Source organism: Lissotriton helveticus, chromosome 8 (assembly GCF_964261635.1).
Source record: "Lissotriton helveticus chromosome 8, aLisHel1.1, whole genome shotgun sequence".
In the NCBI taxonomy this organism is placed as follows: Eukaryota; Metazoa; Chordata; class Amphibia; order Caudata; family Salamandridae; genus Lissotriton; species Lissotriton helveticus.
This window is the reverse complement of record NC_136069.1, coordinates 467,042,895-467,057,423: the sequence shown is the minus strand read 5'-3', so window position 1 is coordinate 467,057,423 and position 14,529 is coordinate 467,042,895. Positions and strand designations below refer to the sequence as shown.

The window sequence follows — 14,529 nt, the reverse complement described above, 5'->3', positions numbered from 1 at the left end:
TGGCTGTGACAGACTTTGAAAATCGTTTGTATGTCCACCCATGTAAATTAGGTTTGCGGACATGCCGATCCTACCACTCTCTCGCAATTACAGCAGAGTTCCCTCTTCGCTAACATTTAAATCAGGCTCTCAGTACAGAAGCAGAAACCTCCTGACTCTGGTACAACAGTTTTTGTCAAACGCTTCCCCTCCTCTGGAAATTGGGATACTCATCCACCTTCCTATGAGAGGAAAGTAATTTCTCACTTTCCCAAGTGGAACCGTGGAGGCTTTCTCGCCACTCCAGTGGTTCCAGGTCCCAGCGACTGCTTTCCATCTTCATTCTTTTTCTTGGCTTCCACAAGAGTTCATTGTCAAGGGATCACAAGAAACTGACTGTGAGTGCCCTTTCTGGTCTGTCTTCCCCCTTATTGCATCTAGGCCGTCATTTTTCATTACTTGTAGTCTTTTGTCATCTGCTACCTACATGCAGGTCTGCTTTACCTTCTTTAATTCTACCTCTATCTTCACCTACCTCATCTTTACATCTCTCAGTTAGCTTCTGTTTCATGCTCTACCCACGCTTTGCTTGACCAATCCTCTGGCACCCAGTGCCACATACAATAGTGTCCCTAGTTCAAAGTAACATCACTACATTTTAAACTTGCCTCTCTGCATTTGCTCCAGATAGAACGTAACTGTAACTTTTCTCCTCCAGTATCTCTGTTCTGGGCCTTCTCCCTTGTTCTGCCGTTCGCTGTAAATTGAGTCTCGATTGCTTGTCCACTCTCTATCCCACTGCCAGATGTGTTGCATTTTTCATGTTTCTTCAATATTGTTTAAGTGCTCTGGCTGGTGCCTGCATGCTGATCCACTATGGCACTCTCCTTGCCTCTTTGCATGAAAAGTTGACTGGAAGAGCAGTGGAAGGCATGCTCAGCGGTACCCTGATCTAATCCCTTCATTGTCTCCCCCACATGAAAAGCTATGAAAGGGGCTAGGAGGTGGGGTCAGTGTCGCAAACCCTACATACATTGTTGCATCATTCAAATGTCACTGCAATGGACGCCATTTTATTGTTCCTTACAATTTTGACTGAAAATAAGAAGGTCAAGATTAAGATTTCAGAGGAGAGAATACCACTTGCATGTACACATTTACTTTGACAGAGTCTTAGATGCATGTACTCACCTCCACATGCCCGAAGGATGTATCACTTTCAATGTCATCATCACAGGTACCATCATCATCAGCACCATCTAAACTAATTTCTTCGTCTGTACTAATGAGGACCCCTTTGGAGTCATCAGCATTCTCATCTGCTAGACAATATAAAATAGTTTTTTTCATTACTTGGTTAAACAACGGTGTACAGTGGGACTTTTATCTAACAATGTAACATGCTATTCCAGTTTCTCATGGATGCAACACAGTCTGAAATGCTTTGCATTTTCTCCTACCATAGTCCATACATAAGGCAGGTAACATTATAATTCTACATAGTACTATTCAGTGGTCATTACCACCATGTACAATATATAAAGACTCAGAACTATAGTAATACTGCATCATTTAGCTATCTGGATTATCACTCTACTGTCCTCTATTCAACACAGACATAACTACTTTGAGATTTTCTATCCCCGTGACCAGGCAACTCTTTAATATCCTCTGTCGACACGTGCTTCTGTCGTCATGTTTCTATTACTTGCTCTTGTCACCTTTGCCCCCTCTTTCTTACATTTGCTGGGGCTTAGTACCTCACTGCAAGCAGAGGGTCTCAACCCAATGTATTTGGAGACTATTTTGTTTCCGATAGTCCTCTTTTTCAGAAACTGGCACAGTGTTCTTTCTTCAAGACTGCAGAGGTTGTAGAATTTCTACTTCCTATATGTATGTGCTCTGAAGTGCTGGAATTTATGCTAAGTAAGTATCAATGTATTTATTAATTATGTACTAATCCAGAAGAATTGGAGGGTACATTTAACCAAGCTAAAATATATTTCAACTAAGGAGTACACAGATATAATCAACTTAACTACTTCCTGAAGACAAGTGGACTGAAGAGGGAAAAGGTTTTGAATGCATATGTTTTCTATTCCATTTTGAAAAACAAAAGAATAGGGGTCAGTTTAGACTTCATTGGTATTAATAGAGCACAGACATATGTAGTAGGTAAAGGAGCACTGTACAGAGTAGACATGCGGGGACTAATCAGGAAGATTAACTATAGGAGAGGATTCTTTCACTTATAGGAGCACTCGGGTGAATGATGTCATTACCAACCACAAACTCAAGAAGTAATCATCAAACAAAAAAGTCTCCTGAAATGTCTATTTTCGGTGATTGTTTGTGATGCATATCTGAGAAAAGAGAACTTTTTTATGTATGGCTTCCAATGGATACTATTAGTATGAATAATCTGACAGAAAGCCAGTTATTCACTGCTCCATACTGATCATGTTACAAAGAGGAGGGGGTCCCAGTGTGGACAGAGAACAATTTACACAATATACAAAATTCAATGAATTAATCCAAAAAACAACCGTTAGATCCACAGAGTTTTATTCACTGAGGGATCAAATGTAATGAATACACCAAGCAAATAATCAACTGTATTCAAGGTTATACAGTGCCCCGGGAGGGAGGAAGGAAGTGATAAAGGTGAGGATAAGGTAGTGGCGGGATTGTGTGACAGTAAAATCAAACATTTGAAAATACGTTTGGCTATAATTCATATAGCAGCAACGGCCAAAATGCTAATGGTGACCATGATTTAGAGAGACATATTCCACATGGTATAATAAATCTACACAGTTCTGGCGTGGAATTGCCACAGAAAGAAAAACAGTCGACGTTTCGACCCTCTTGTCAGTGCAGGAAAGGTTGAAATCCTTGCTGGCGGGTCTTCATCAGGACCAAAGGATTGGGGCAGGTAACCACAGGGTTAGAAGTCCTCCATGGGGTCAGTGATTTATTGTGGCGTCGTCAAGGTCGGGCGGCACCGGTCGCTGGACAAAGCACTCGCTCGGTGCTGGTCACGTATGAGACGTCATGGGAGTTAAATCCACTGTTAGTTAGGGTTGATTTAATCGGAGCGCTCAGTGTTGAAAGGTGTAAAAAAAAAAAAAAATCATGGACCAGTGTCCTCAGCGGCTCAGACATCTCTTTTTTATGGAGGAACCCCTTTTGCAGAACCTGTGGGTCAATATCAACGAGGAGAAATCAGAGTATTCGCCCACCCAAAAGATAACTTTTTTGGGGTTGTCATAGACTTGATTGGAGTGACCCTGAAGCTTCCCAAAAGGAAGGTGAGGTATATCAAAAGAACACAAGAAGGTTCTGAAGAGATCCACAATATCTCTACGACAGCTAGCCACCTGTCTGTACTCTTCGCTTCATTCATTTGGGCCATCTTTGTGGTGGAGCCACTCCACTATCTAGGGCTCCCAAGTTTGTAGGCTAAGGAGGGGTTTGATATATTCACAACACGTGGTATTCACAATAGATGCCATGGAGAAAATATATTAACGCCTACAGCACATCCAGACTTGGAAAGGGAGAGTGATCTTCAGATCACCTCCCGACCTATTGATAGGAGTCAGGTGCCAGCAGAACAGGCTATCGGGCAATATGGTGAGAACCATCTACGTACAGCAAGAAAGTGGTCAGAATAGATAGGCTTTCATATCAATTATCTGGCACATCTTTTGGGGTCATCTGTGGCACGTTCCTGAAGATGGACACCATCTCAGCAGTACATTACAAAAAGTACTGGGGACAAAAAAAGGTTGAAAGGTTTTTTTGTAACTGGCAAAGGATTTTGGGATTTCATGTCCAACTGACCTGTTCGCCTCTCGGCAGGATCATCTGCATCCAAGATAATTCAGCTGGAGGAAGCAGCAGCAACAAATGATATTTTTGCAGGACTGGGGCACAGAGAACAAACAAATATGCTTTCCCACTGTTTGCCATGACAGCTAGAGTGGTGGCCCAGTTGAGGAGGCAGATGGCAAGCTTGTTTCTCATCACTTCGACATTGCACGTGTTATTTTCCAGTTCTGATAGGATTTTCATGGGATTTACTGATCCTCCTCCTCACCATCAAAGTATTCTGAGGGATCCGCTATGGTGCTTACAACATCTGGTGCAAGAGCAATCTCACTAGCTTATAGACAATCCCAGGTCAAGGATCTTGGCAGCAATGTGTGGGACAGGGTGTGTCAGTATGCTAGGCGTCAACTGCAGAAAAACACATAAAAGCAGGAGATGGGACTTTTAAACAAGTATTTTAAACAAGTAATCTTCAAAGACACTGAAGAGAAATGAATGTCTTCTGAAGGATGAATTTGGTCAAACAAAATTGGCAAGCAATAAGCCCTCCACGGAAATGGAACAGCTATTACTGTTAAAAGATATGAGGTACAGAAATGTACAACCCCTGATGAAGAATTGGACAAAAGATGCAAGGAATGTTATCATCTGTCCCCTGCTACTAACAACTAAGAAGGAAGGGAAAGAATTGTTGAGAAACAAAACATACAGATCGTTAACCGATATACTAGGAAACAGTATTGTAAAGATTAACGATTTGCAGATTGTAAAATACCATCAAACCTGCACCGATAGCAACACCAGTTGCATCTTAGTCGATGCAGGAACTGGAAGTACACATCTATTTGAATATATATGCACAAGACCATGCCACTAACAAACCCCTTCTCAACCACCACAATTGTGCTTGACCAAAATTTAAGGCAGGGAAAACGAGAATAAACATTTGCAAAAATGTAAAGATCTATCAACTATCACGAAATGCCCCCAATAAGAGGCAAGACAATACATTTCAAAGCAGCAATAACACAGATCACCTATTTAAGAATGATGAGTCAAACAAGAAATCGAAACCATGCAAATACGCGGATTGCAATAAGTTAGCGGAGGCTGGGTCAGCAAGAACCTTAGATGGCCACAGAGAAGAGGAGCGCATAGCGCAGGAGAATATATTTATCATTCCACACACCATGCGCTCAACAAACCACATTAAATGAGACTGTCAATGTACAAGCCACACTACCCGGGTATTTGAACACAGAGGAACAGAACAGCTCAACCACTTCCTGGAATGCAGCAGGAATTCCTCAAAAATGGGCGATAGGAACTTTCGAAATTACTTAACATCCCATGATGTAATAATACTTCAAGAAACATGGTCCTCAGCACTGTGGCTCCTAACTGGATATATTAACAATTCAAAATGCGCAATCGAGTTGGAGAAAACAAAAAAAAAGCAGTATTCTGCAGGAGTTGTGCAGCACTAACAAATGTACTACAACTAAGAATGAGACAATGGCCATGAAAATCTTCAAGTTGTCGCCATCAGACTGTTGGATACAACTATCCTAAAAATAATAAATAGCTATTCACACCAGGAAAAGATGGTTGGTTTGACACATCCGTTAGCATTAGGGATGCACTACTTGTGCCATGTCATTCAAAAGTTAACACTTTAATTTGTGGTGATTCCAACTGTAAGATGAGAGAATGGGAGAATGATTTTGAATCACTAATAGAATTTGAAAAAAGCATGCAGCATCCCGTAAATTAGATATGGATTTTCAAATAAATATTCTAAAGGTAAACATCTGCTCCACTTCTGTTCAATTGAAGGTCTTATTACAGTCCACAATTCCTACGAAAATGAAGATTTTAATGAGCGTACCTATAATGCTCTTAGAGCATGATCTGTAATCAATTATATCTTGATTAAGTTCACCCATTGGCCAGGTTTGAAAACATGAGGATCCAAAGGAAACTGGAAAGCAATGTAACCCCATACGTCAGGATATACAAATAACATGTCCTTAGAGTCCAGAGAATTTCAAAACCCCAAATGCACAGAGATTTCGGTGGCCAAATCAGAATAAGATGGAATACAAACTTTGGATCCAATACTGAGCAATGGAAAACAGAACTATCCACAGTTGGCCTTCAAAGGCAGATACTGAAAGGTCCAATTGACATTGTTATATGTCCATTTTATGATTCATTAGTGAAATAATTTCTCAAATTGTTTCAAGAACGTGTACTTTATAAAAACCCTGTGCACAGCGAAATTCATTTCAAAAACAGAAAGTAGCAGGAGCTAGAAAAAGCTGTCTTTTTGGCATAATTTTGGGGAAGGCCTAGGAGCAAGAAAAAAAGTTATTTAGTAAAGCACTACACAAGAAGCATGAGTAACACATTTTACCCCCATCTTCAATACCATAGATTGATTGATTGATTGTGGGTTTCTAAAGCGCTAGAGTCGACTCCCGAAGGAGTATCTCTGCGCTGTAGACCGCTGGGGAACCCGTCCTGGCTTTCCCTGTGAGACGGTCCCTACTGGGTATCTCCAAGGTGAAACCAGGCATCCCCGGCGTATGTGGGGGGCCATTGTGGAGATGAGGCAAGCTAATGCCCAGAGTTGCCGAGTGTGATCCCTAGTTAGAGTAGGCAGCGAGGCGAGAATTATCGAGTCCGTTGACCCTTGTACAAGACCCTGCCGCGTCGGGAATTGAACCCTGGTCCCGGGCCGTCCTCTGCTCCCGGGTCTGCCGCCTCTAACCAGTGAGCCACACCTACAAGATGACCTTGTACAAGAAACACCACTCCAGATCACTAATGTGGGAGTCATGTTTAGGGAACAAACTGCTTCCCTGTTAGACGTCATTTCAAAAGACAGAGTGAAGGAAGCAATATAAGTCCTCCAAAAAGGAAAGGCACCAGGACCCAACATGAGATTAATTCAAGCATTCCATCCATCACCTTGTTGTTTTCGCATTTGAGACCCTAAGTGTGCCAGGTATGGCCAGACGTGGGTGCTGAGCTCACTGTGCGACTGGAACCAAGCTATACCTGGCTGAAGAGCTGAAGAGCCTTAAAAAGGGTGAAACCGGTGCTAGGTTGCTTGTGTTCGGGTTCCGGGAGGACCTAGCCTTGCAGTTCAGGCTGGAATGTTCCCATGAAGAATAGGGTTGAGGCTCATTTGTATATGGCTGGGTCCAAGTTGAAATGGCATGGTGGGCAAAAAAGATGGATTGAGATGAGGCCCAGGCGAATGCCAGAGGCTGAGCTTAATTCAAGCATTCCATCCATCCCCTTGCTGTTTTTGCATTTTTAATAAGTCTGGCAGGAAATCGAAGATTTTTAGGTTTCATGTGGAAGAACTTTCTTTAGAACCTAATGAGCTTTTAAGTAAGACATTTGCCATTTTTAATGCATTAAATAGGATAATCATCATCATTGTAGTGCATTTATAACATTTTAACTATTTATTTTTCTTTCGAAATGCTTGCCTAAAGGCAGCTATGTTTTTGAATTGTTGGCTGAAAGCACATTCAATACATTCAAATTCAATTCAAATTCAGTAGGAATGCTTGAACAGATAGCACGGTCAAACAATACACATCAGCTTGGGGAAGATGGGCCTCTTGGTGTCTTGGTGTCTTGAATGGGATCTGGTTCCTGTGGAGTCCAATATTGTCCATATCCTGAATTTCCTTTCAGAAATGGCATCAGAGGGCAGAACTTTCAGGTCGATAAACTCTTTCAGATCAGCCATTTCAGCAGAGTGTATTTTTGAGTATAGCTTGTCAGTAGAGGAACATCCGATGGTTTGTAGTTTAGAAAGAGGGGTCAGGTTGACAACGCCCCCAGGGCTGTGATACTCTCGCTTCGGGGATGTTAAAGCATAGAACCTGTTATCTGATATGTTGAGAAAGCAAAAGACACACAATTGATGGACGGAATGCAGAACAAATCAAAATATTCCCCCTAGTCAAGAGTCAAAGTCAAAAAGTCTTATATAGCGCACAAATCACCGTTAGGTCTCAAGGTGCTTGCAGACGATTCCACTACCTGGGTCCTAGTTCATTTCATTAGAGAACAGCCATGTTTTTAATTCTCTACGAAACGAAGGTAGTCAGAGATGGTAAACACACATTACAACGCATTTTTTACAACGCACTACCATTACAACGGGACTTTTACAACGCAAATACTATTACAACGCATGTATTTACAACGCAGTTTTTTACAACGCAGGTACTTTTACAACGCATACCATTACAACGTAAGTATAAGTAAGTATATAATTATATTTAAAATGTTATATGTTAGTTTTTTTTTAAAGGGGTATTTTTAGGGTTCAGGGTCAGTTTTGGGATTTTGGGTAAAAGGGTATTTTTAGGGTTCAGGGTCAGTTTTGGGTTTTTGGGTAAAGGGGTATTTTTAGGGTTCATGGTCAGTTTTCAGTTTTTGGGTAAAGGGGTATTTTTAGGGTTCAGGGTCAGTTTTCAGTTTTTGGGTAAATGGGTATTTTTAGGGTTTAGGGTCAGTTTTCAGTTTTTGGGTAAAGGGGTATTTTTAGGGTTTAGGGTCAGTTTTCAGTTTTTGGGTAAAGGGGTATTTTTAGGGTTCAGGGTCAGTTTTCAGTTTTTGGGTAAAGGGGTATTTTTAGGGTTTAGGGTCAGTTTTCAGTTTTTGGGTAAAGGGGTATTTTTAGGGTTCAGGGTCAGTTTTCAGTTTTTGGGTAAAGGGGTATTTTTAGGGTTCAGGGTCAGTTTTCAGTTTTTGGGTAAAGGGGTATTTTTAGGGTATAGGGTCAGTTTTCAGTTTTTGGGTAAAGGGGTATTTTTAGGGTTTAGGGTCAGTTTTGGGAATTTTAGATAAAGGGGTACAAGAAAAAATAAAATAAAATTAAATATAAATTAAATTAATAAAATTAAATTAATTTAAATTAAATTAAATTAAATACAATTACATTAAATATAAATAATTTTAAATAATATACAATTAAAATAATTATATATACTTACCAATACTTACGTTGTAATGGTATGCGTTGTAAAGGTACCTGCGTTGTAAAAAACTGCGTTGTAAATACATGCGTTGTAATAGTATTTGCGTTGTAAAAGTCCCGTTGTAATGGTAGGCGTTGTAAAAGTATGCGTTTTAACATCATATATCCGTCAGAGATGGATAGAAGGTGAACCGGAAGCATATTCCACAGATGGGGGGCATGATAAGAAAAAGAGCGGCCTCCATTACGCGCAGTACGGATCCGCAGAGGAATAGAGAGAGGTTTTTAACATTTTTCCTTTGTAGATAAGATAAGTGTTCATAATTTAAACACCAGATACTTAGTTAGATCACGCTGACGTAGACAGTTGCTCCTTTAAGATAATCTCTTTATCTAGGTCCTGAAGAATCGCCAGTCACTGTACACAGGCGAGAAACATGTCCTACACAGGCGACTATAACCTAACATTGGATGTCTCAACCGGATGTACAGCCCGCCGGGTACTGTTGTTGCCTAGATTCTCTAACCATTAGGTAGATGACGCGCAACACAGGTATAGCACACGGAGCATTTTTCCTTTGTAGATAAAATAAGTGTTCATAATTTAAACACCAGATACTTAGTTAGATCACGCTGACATAGACAGTTGCTCCTTTAAGATAATCTCTTTATTTAGGTCCTGAAGAATCGCCAGTCACTGTACACAGGCGAGAAACATGTCGACCGATCAGAGCACACACTAAACTGAGGCTCGGAATAGGAAACATTATATTCCAGCGAGTACTGATTAGAAATGCGTTTTTTTTTTTTAAACTCTTTTTATTGTACATAAAGAAAACGAACAAACAAGGCAAAAAGGAGCAGTACAATACAGGTGCGTTCATGTGTAGGAGGGAAAAGGCAATACAATTGTTATGCAAGTCAATTAATGAAAATTAGAGGGGGGGACAGAGATAGGGGAAAAGACTCAAGATTGTAAAACATGAAAATTACAACAAATAATGGAATGTCGGATCAGGGAGAATGTGGAACGTCAGGAACATCAGGAAGGGGTGGTGTGCATATATCTCCTCTGTAGGAGTTCCATTGACTCCAAATTTTACCCCATTTTTTGGGCCTACCTCACGCCACATATACCGTCTTCTCTCTAAATATACACCAATCCATGTTCTCCTTCCACACCGAGACCGTAGGCGGACGATGAGCGCCCCACAACTGTGCTATGTCTCTTTTGGCAATCATGTTGCCCAGGGTCGCCCATCGCGTCTGAGCCACGTCATAATCATTCGGTTCCCACACATTCAACAGACATCGCCTAGCTTCGGGTTGCAGCGCGACTCCGTAACCTCACTCATAACCGCATGCACTCTATTCCAAAACGCAGCAACGTCTGGACACTCCCAAATTATGTGAAGGAAAGTGGCAAGTTGACCACAACCACGGTTACACAACCCATCTACAGAATAACCCATTCGAATCAGCCGCGGGCCAGTCACATAAACACGGTGCAAAATCTTGAGCTGGACCAGCCGAAGACGGGCTGGTATCGTCATCTAATATTAAGCCATCTTTGGTCCAGGTCTCCCTTAGAAGCTTTAACAGGTCCGACCGATCATTAATTAATTTCTTATAGATCAAAGAAATCGTGCTGTCTGGCACATATCCGTCAAGTATTCGATCCTCCAACGGGGAGGATTCTGGAATATCAGCCCCGATGGGAAAGACAGAACTCAACGCATGACGAATCTGTAAATAGCGAAAAAATTCCCGATCACTCAACTCATATTCCGCCTTTAAGGCCTCGAAAGTCTTGATCCTATCCTTAACCCAAAGATCACCCACTCTACTGATACCAATCATATCCCATTTCTCAAATCCTTTCCTCCTCCACAAACTTCCCAATCTGCAAGAATCATACAACAGGGTCGCTCGGGTTAGTCTATCGCTCCACCCCATTGCCGCAGTTGCACAATTCCACAGCTGCACAGCTATCTTGGTAGGGCCAGTGAGCTTCCGAACTGTCGATCTAGAATAGAGCGCCCTGCTATAGTTCCCACCCGGTAACAGCCACCTATCCATCTCAAATGCGGGATTTAAACCCGGACCATACATACCGTGATTGATCGCACTCAGTTGAGAGGCCCAGTAGTAGCGCCTGATATCTGGAAGAGCAACACCACCGTCATACCAGGGAAGCATAAGTTTAGGGAGGGCGATACGGGAACGCCCATCCCATATCAACTGTCTTTGTAGACTCTCCACCTCCCGGAAGTATTTTGCCGGAATTGCGTCAAACGTATTCTGGAGCGCGTATAAAAACCGCGGTAAGGACATCATTTTAAAAAGGGCCGCTCGCCCGAGGGGGGACCGAGGAAGGCCGCGCCAGCCCACCACGTCAGATCGCAGTCATTGTAGCGGAGGGAGTAAATTACGGTCATACCTGACCACGGGGTCCAAAGTGATAAAAACTCCCAAATATTTGAAACCAGCCTGTGTAACCTGAATGGGACAACCACGCGGCAATACAGGGGCGCCACCCGCGAGTACGTATATACAGGATTTAGACCAATTGATCACGAGGCCAGAATTGTGTCCGAAGGAAGTAAGCACATCAAACAGCACATTCAGTGACTTTTGGGGCGAAGTGAGGTACAAAAAATATCATCCGCATAAAGCGATATGCGATCTTCAAATTCTGGGGTCCATTGTATACCTCTCATCGATGGTTCCCAGCGCAACCATGCAGCCAGAGGCTCCAAGGCAAGGGCAAAGAGCAATGGAGATAACGGACATCCCTGTCGAGTACCCCTTCCCAGAACGAAGGGGTTGGACACCCGACCATTGACCACCACCTGCGCCAACGGTTCCTCAAATTTCGCAAGAGAGGCCCATAAATACGACCACTCCACAGTGTCAAAAGCCATTGTGGCGTCAAGGGAGACCACGATGACCGACTCCCGAAGATACGGGGCTCTCGCGAGAGCGCCATGCAAGCGTCTCAAATTCAGTGCTGTATTGTGGCGTGGGATGAACCCGGACTGGTCCGGATGAATCAAGTCACTAATCACATTTATCAGACGGTTTGCTAATACCTTGGCGAGGATCTTTGGCTCCGCATTAAGAAGCGATATGGGCCTATAGGACGCACAACAATCCTGTGGCTTCCCCTCTTTGTGAATCACTACTATCGAAGCAAGACGTTGATCGCAAGGAAGGGAGCCATTATCTCTCGATTCCAAGAACATATCGCGAAGATAAGGTGCAATTCTATCCAGACGCAGCTTGTAGAGCTCAATAGGAAGACCATTGGGGCCCATAGCTTTCCCCGATCGAAGAGAGCGTATGGCAAGAGCTATCTCATCCACGGAAAGTGGCGCATCCATCAGCTCCCTACCTGAGTCCGATAGGCACGGCAGCAAAATATCCTGTAACAACTGATGAGAGTCTTCCTCGGGCCTATCAGAAACTGGAGAATAAACCTCCCGAAAATTATCAGCAAAGCACTCAACTATCTCAACCGGGTCGGTCACACGCATACCATCAGGTCTCTAAATCAACGGAACCACACGACTCGCTCTTTCCTTTCTATCCAACCATGCAATCAGTTTCCCAGCCTTATCTCCCACATCATATAGCCGCCCCTGACGCTCCCTACTCATGAGTTTAGCGGCATCGGTCACCAAAGCCCTGTAGTCAGACTGTTTGAGACCGAGGACATGAAGTCTATCACGGGTAACCCCCAGCTCCAACTCTCCCTCGAGTTCGGGAATGTCAGCCTCAAGTCGGACCACTGCCTCATTTCTGCTTTTCTTGGCACCAGCAATCAAGGATAATGCATGCCCACGAAGGACCGTCTTAAACGCCTCCCACAATGAAACAGAAGAAGACACTGATCCCTCATTCTCAAGGAAGTAGTGATCTAGAGATTTGACAAGTTCAGCACGGGTCTTAGGGTTCTGGAGATACCAGGGGTTTATCGGAGCCACACGACCCCCAGTGCCCGAATTAGCGTCCATATGAAGCCATACGGGAGAGTGGTCCAAAATTCCCCTAGCCAAGTGTCTAATCTCCTTAATCAATGAGGCCTGGGCTGCCGGCATCAAGACATAGTCCAACCTGGAAAGGCTACCGTGGGCACCGGAATGGAAGGTAAACTGTGCCCGACCCGGATGCATCACCCTCCAACAGTCAATCAATCCCAGCGTTTCCAGAAAGCCACTCAACCATGACTGGGATCTCGCGAGATCCCCCCGGGGGGATGGCGATCCTCCACACCAGAAACAGAATTAAAGTCTCCACCCACCACCAACATACAGTCAGGAAGTCCCAAAACCACCCTTCCCAAATCAGCAAAGGTCGGGGACTGCAAACCAGGGGGGACATACACAGAAAGCAACGTGATGGTCTTCCCCTCCCACCTACCAGTGAGAGCAGCGTAGCGCCCTCTATCATCACATATGACATTGTCAATCTCAAGGGGAAGAGAGTTTCGAACTAGAATACCCAACCCCCTGGAACCGGAGGTGAAACCAGCATGGACAGCAAGGTGGTACCCCCGCCTATTCATAGCATGACAAGTATTCCCAATCAGATGTGTTTCCTGCAATAACACTACATCAGGGGAAAGGCGTTTTAAGTATTGCAACACAACACCCCGTTTTATCCTATCCCCCAATCCGTTAACATTCCAACATAGAAGTCTCAACCCCTTACCCCCACACTCGAAACGGTAGCAGAACCCTCCAAACCCACAGCACAGCACCTGGATCAAAAAGTAAATCAATACGTTGCCTTGAGAAAGAACTAAAACACACCCCAAACACTCCCCACCCTCCCCCAACAATCTCCCAAAACGAACTCCCCCCACCCTGCACCCCTGCGTTAGACTCAGAAGCCACCCCAACTTGCAGTGTGCCTGTCGCCCTAAAATGAAACTAGTCTACAAAAAGAAACCCATAGGAGGAAAGAGTCCCATCCCCTCGCCACCTCCAGATACACACATAAATCATGTAAACACAGTAGACATCAAACCACAGTAACATATCGTAAACAGTGTCCGAGATCGGGGAGTATCCGCTCATTCCTGCACAGGTTGGCCGCCCTCAGCTCCACCGGAATGTTCTGTGCGATCACGTCGCTCAGGCAAGGCATCAAGCCAGTCACTCACTCTTTCAGGGCAATCAAAGAAAAATGTCCGGTTCTCATATTCAATACGTAGTCGGGCCGGGAAAAGCATTGCATACTTCAGTCCCATGTCTCTCAGTCTCCGTTTCACTCCTTGGAACTCCATCCTTTGTTTCTGAACAGATTGAGTAAAGTCCGGGTAGAAGCTCACAGTGGTATTCTCAAACTTTACCGGGCCACCCGTCCGCGATGTCTGCAGGATAGCGTCTCAATCCCTGAAGTAGAAGATTCTAGCAATAATCGGGCGCGGAGGGGCACCGGGTTGCGGCTGACCACCCGGAACCCTGTGGGCACGTTCCACTGCAAAGAATTTGCTGAGGCCTTCGGGAGCAAGATGGGTGAGGATGAGGTCCTCAACAAGGAGATCCATGGAAGAGGCTGTGGAACTTTCCGGAACACCAATGATGCGCACATTATTGCGTCTCGTCCGGCTCTCAAAATCCTCCAGTCGACGGGCAAAGAGGTCATTAGAGGACCTGAGATTACGAACTTCCGTTTGTAGGTCAGAGACATCCGTAGTGAGG

The 14,529-nt window shown here is 43.8% G+C and overlaps 1 protein-coding gene across 8 annotated transcripts in view; it reads right to left on the bottom strand.

Moving 5' to 3' along the window:
• The window catches only part of PHF11 (PHD finger protein 11), a 500,916-nt gene that overhangs the window by 362,231 nt on the left and 124,156 nt on the right, over window positions 1–14,529 (bottom strand). For 5 of the 8 annotated variants that reach the window (XM_078657357.1, XM_078657354.1, XM_078657353.1 and 2 more), the window contains exon 5: window positions 1,171–1,301. In XM_078657357.1, the coding sequence (XP_078513483.1) occupies window positions 1,171–1,301 (131 nt within the window). The remainder of the gene's footprint in view (window positions 1–1,170; window positions 1,302–14,529) is intronic. The other 3 variants (XM_078657356.1, XM_078657358.1, XM_078657352.1) reach the window with 1 other exon arrangement.